Genomic DNA, 5299 nt, shown 5'->3' on the forward strand with positions numbered 1-5299 from the left:
GTGTTGAACACGAGCCAATTATGTTCGCATAGACGGCCGACAAAGGCTGAAAGTTATATGAAATGTAAAAATGTGTCTCATAGGAGGGCAGTTCAGAAATATATATATAAAAAATCCTTCTTTTTTAAATCTTGTTTAAAAAAATCTTCCATACAATAATGTCACTGGCAGACGGTTTTCTGAACTCCCCTTGTACTTGTACTATTTTATCGTGAACCTTAGTGAGGACCAATTATATGAAGATAGGTTGAAAAGTGGTGAAGTCGTCCTTTAAGCATATTGTCAACAAAGAAATCCTTTCTTACTTGTTATTCCTAAATGCATGTTATTGTTGCTACAATCTTGAGAAATCAAAAAGAAATCTTCTTGAATGTTGGGTGTAGACATTGTAGACATTTTAATATTTGTCAATTTCTTTTCGAAAATGATGGCCATCTAACCATTTAATAAAATGTTTTTGGTACTATATTGAGATAAGACTATCACTACAGGTATGATCTTAGTTCACTCTACAGTATAATTTCAGTTTCAAATGAAGCTCGACGAGAAGGTACATCAGGTGTTTTTAACTCGCTTTTAACTAGCTGATAATGTGTGAGACATGTGGAAACACCTGGGACGCACCAAAGCGTTGGAGAGAACATTCAGCATTCGTCTCAGAGGAAAATAATTGCTCGCTTACATTTATGGCTCAAAACCACCTTACCCTGGCCTATGCAAAAAGTTCTCTTTTGAAATGAATTCAGCACAGCATATTTGGGCACATGAAATATTAACAGTATTTTAATATTTCAGTGCAAATAATGAGGGCTCTTGACCTCCGTATTTAATTTTAATCATTACATGCAGAATTGATTAGCTGCATTTCCCCTTGAGTTGCTGTTGGATTTTCTGTGGTACTCTGTGTTGGGGATTCTTCCTCTGTAATGAATGAACACGACTGAAAAGAATCATCAATGCAATGAAGCAACTATTCAGAAGAAAAGAATACATAAAACCATCCCATGCCATGTACTGTAAACATGAGGGAAATAGCATGTTCAGGCAGATTAAACTCACTGATGAACCAAATTTACAGTACACAGTAAAATCCTCAGTTTATTTAACTCTGTGCACAAATGGAACCAAGTAGACCCAGTGTACACTCTCAGAGTTAAAGCAGCAACCAGAATTTTTTTAAAGAATAATATAAAATGTTATTTTAAACGATCAGTATTGTAATTAATTGTTAATTAATGCAAAAGAACTAGTACATCTGCCATGGTTGGAGTTGGTCTCTCTATAGGCAGCTGTGTTTGACCAAAATATAGCTTTTTATGAAATAAAAAGGTTTTCAAGAGGAGGAGAGGAAGGGTATGAGAAAGAGATGAAGGACAGAGAAGGAGTGGAGTCCAGAGTGGAGGATGTGAAGAGTTAACTGTAACAAGGAAGAGTTTCTCAGTAAATCTAAACTGAAAGTGAAACTGACAGAAGTTGGTGGCAGGCAGCGCACTGCATACACGCTCTCTACAAAACCTCCATTCAACATTTACAGAAATACTTAAAGACAGGTGAGTACAACAAATAATATATTAGATAATATAAGATGTATTATTAGCAGTGAATGTATCCAGACATGTCCTCATTCTTACTCTTTGATATCTTCAGTAAAAATCATAGGTTTCAATAATGTAACCGTCAACATGCAGGGCTGTTAATGTCAGAATGTGCCCTAGTCAAAGCCTGATCCCCCCTCCCTCGTAAGCCGTATGTTTTCATTAAAAAAAAGTTAGATTTCCCAGTAGGCTTGTATCTTTGTGTCTTTACACAAAGAAAAAGACCTACTGTACAGTATGTGCTGTCGGTCTATCTATGCTATAGCACATACTGTAGGCATGTGCCTATACAGTATTGCCTATATGCGTAAATACGGCCCAGACTGACTGTCAACATTGCTCTAGTCTATTCCAATACAATCTTGATTACATTGATTAATAAACATTAAGCTGTGTATAATTCTAGATCTATATTTTTGTTTCACTTGACTTTTATTCTCAGTGTGTTGAAATGGCGTGTGCCAGCAGTCTCCTGTATGAAGAGCAGTTCCTGTGTTCCATCTGTCTGGAGGTGTTCACTGATCCAATCAGCACTCCATGTGGACACAACTACTGCAACACCTGTATCACACATTACTGGGACACCAGTGATCAGTGTCAGTGTCCACTATGCAACGAAACCTTCCATAAGAGACCAAAGTTCTCTGTTAATAAAGTCCTCTCTGAGATGGTTGATCAGTTCAGGAAGTCAAAGCAGCTGAAATCAACTTCAGCCACAAACCCAGAGCCTGCTAAACCAGATGAAGTCTCCTGTGACATCTGTACTGAGAACAAGCTCAAGGCTGTGAAGTCCTGCCTGATGTGTCTGACCTCCTACTGTGAGACTCACCTGGAGCGCCATCACACAGTCCCAGCATTAAAACGACACACGCTCATCAACCCTGTAAAGAACCTGGAAGACTATATGTGTAAGAAACATGACAGACCTCTGGAACTGTTCTGTAATACTGACCATATGTGTGTGTGTCAGTTCTGCACAGAGTTAGACCACAGGTCACATCAAATTGTATCTATGAAAGAGGCATATGAGGGGAAAAAGGCTGAGCTGGGAAAGACAGAGGATGAAGTTCAGCAGATGATCCAGGAGAGACAACTGAAGATTCAGGAGTTCAAACACTCAGTACAGCTCAGCCAGAAAGACGCAGACAGAGAGATAGCAGACAGTGTGCAGATCTTCACTGCTCTGATCAGCTGTATTCAGAAAAGCCAGGCTGAGGTAATCGATGTGATTGAAGAGAAGCAGAAAACAACAGAGAAACAGGCTGAAGGCCTCATTAAAGTGCTGCAACAGGAAATCACTGAGTTAGAGAAGAGAAGCTCTGAGCTGAAGCAGTTCTCACTCACCGAAGACCACCTCCACCTCCTCAAGAACTTCACATCCATCAACACTGGGTGGAGACCCACCAAGGACTGGACAAAGGTCAATGTCCATCAGTCTTCATATATAGGGACTGTGAGGACAGCTGTGGCTCAGCTGGAGAAGACACTCAGTCAAGAGATGGAGAAGCTGCGTGATGCTGAGCTGAGGAGGATCCAGCAATATGCAATGGATGTAACTCTGGACCCTGATACAGCACAACATAAACTCATCCTGTCTGAGGATGGAAAACAAGTGAGTCATGGAGATGTGAAGAAGAATCTCCCAAAGAACAAAGAGAGATTCTCTCAATGTGCCAGTGTTTTAGGAAAACAAAGTTTCTCCTCAGGCAGATGCTACTATGAGGTTCAGGTTAAAGGGAAGACTGTGTGGGATTTAGGAGTGGCCAGAGAGTCCATCAACAGGAAGGGACAAATAATACTAACCCCCAACAACGGTCACTGGTCTATATTGTTGAGGAATGGAAATGAGTACCAGGCTGCTTCTGACCCCCCTGTCCTCCTCCCTGTAAAACAGGAGGTCCAGAAAGTGGGAGTGTTTTTGGATTACAAGGAGGGTCTGGTCTCCTTTTATGATGTGGAGGCCAGAGTTCATCTTTACTCTTACACTGGCTACACCTTCACTGAGACACTCTATCCATACTTCGGTACTGGACTTAATGATGGTGGTAAAAACTCTTCTCCTCTGATCATCTCTCCTGTCAATCACACTGATTAAATCTCAGCATAACATGAAAAGGTTTGTATTATTTAGTGGATATGGACAGTTGATTTACAGGTTTATTTTCAGCCAAATATCTGTTTAAATTAAGACATTTGACTGTTGTTTGTATATTCTACTGTATCACAAGAACATAATTTTACAGCCAAAGACTAATATGCCAATTTGAGTTTTTGAATATTCAGAAAGTATTTAGTTTAAAATGTATTCTCTCTGTGAGACATTGAAATCTTTTCTGAATGTCTTTGTTTGTACAAAGACTATGTTAAATTTGATTGCAGTTCAAGTTCAACTCAACATTTTCATTCATTAATTCATTCATTTCACATTAATAATGTCTATCAGATTCTTTTTTTAAATTGTCAGTCTTGTACATTCATGCAATTACTATAGAACTATTATGTAATTACTCTGATATTACTGACTGATTAGTTTATATGGCTGAATTTCTGCAATTATAGAAGATGGGAAATGTATTTCTTCAAAAATAAATAAGCAATTGTAATTATGTACAGATGCTTGTGTGTGCACACCAATTTAATTGTACTCACTTTTTAGTGTTTGCAGTGCAACAAAAAAAGAATAAATACACTTTCAAGAATCACACTCATTTGGGATTTCTTTCTCTAGAATACACAATAAAATCCTCAGAGTTAATTTATTGTTTAAAGACATTTCTCAATTGAAGTAAAGTACACACAATAACTCTAATAATGACCGTGGTGAATTATATTTTTACAGTTATAGTGCTTGTTGTGTATAGCCCTCAACAGCATCCATATTATGGATGAAAATAGCACATCTGCAAACGTGTAGATCGGCTATTTTCAGTAAGGATATTTAATGTAGAGAGGAAATAGAAAAGACACTAGTACAAAGTCCTGAGGAACTCCGTATGGGGCTTAAGTCGATGGTTAAACGCTATACTTAGTTGACTGGATTCCCAAGGGCTCCCCTATAGTTTTAAATATCTTTGCAGAAAATAGCAGATCATCAAGCACCAACACTTTGTAATGCAGCACTTTGTGAGAGTGTAGATCTGCTATCTTCTATACTATTCCTTTGAAACATGTAGAACCTTTTGTTGGGTAGGACACATTCTTGTTGAGAATGAGAACTATTACTGCCTGAAGGTCATACCGCAATATCGCCCCTGACCAAGCATCAATGCCTTATTGGAAGCGCAGTAGAAATGGTAAATGGTGCATTTATACAGCGTCTTTTCTCCAAAGCGTTTAAACTTCAATCACCCATTCACACAGCAACGGGGGAGGAAACCAAGCACGGCACCAACCGGCTCATTGAGAGCAGAACCTTTCCGTTTCCCAAGTGTCCGCTCTACGTCTCTTGAGCCACTGCCACCCTGAGAAATGTGCTCTCTCATCCAGGAGACCAGGGTTCAAATCCCAGGCATGGAAGTTATGTTAGATGAAAGTTAAGTTCATATAGTGATATTTCTTGGTTAAACCATTGGTTATCTTTTTACTACTGGTCCATGTCTTTAGTACATAGAGGAAGCAAGCACGACTCCATTTCTCTTCTCTTCTCTAGGCAAGGTGCACGGTCGGAAAACGAAACTTTAAACAAGAGAATACCAGCACTCACG

The 5299-nt window shown here is 39.0% G+C and overlaps 1 protein-coding gene across 1 annotated transcript; it reads left to right on the plus strand.

Annotated features, from left to right (window-relative positions):
• Positions 1–2262: 2262 nt before the first annotated feature.
• Positions 2263–5044, plus strand: LOC308308942 (tripartite motif-containing protein 16-like; the record flags this gene model as incomplete). Its single annotated transcript, XM_080754398.1, has 2 exons — positions 2263–3409; positions 4956–5044. 2 exons carry the CDS (start codon positions 2263–2265, stop codon positions 5042–5044), a joined length of 1236 nt encoding a protein of 411 aa, XP_080610524.1.
• Positions 5045–5299: the final 255 nt, after the last annotated feature.

This window comes from Nannobrachium achirus, assembly GCF_963921795.1.
Source record: "Nannobrachium achirus genome assembly, chromosome: 23".
NCBI classification, from domain to species: Eukaryota; Metazoa; Chordata; class Actinopteri; order Myctophiformes; family Myctophidae; genus Nannobrachium; species Nannobrachium achirus.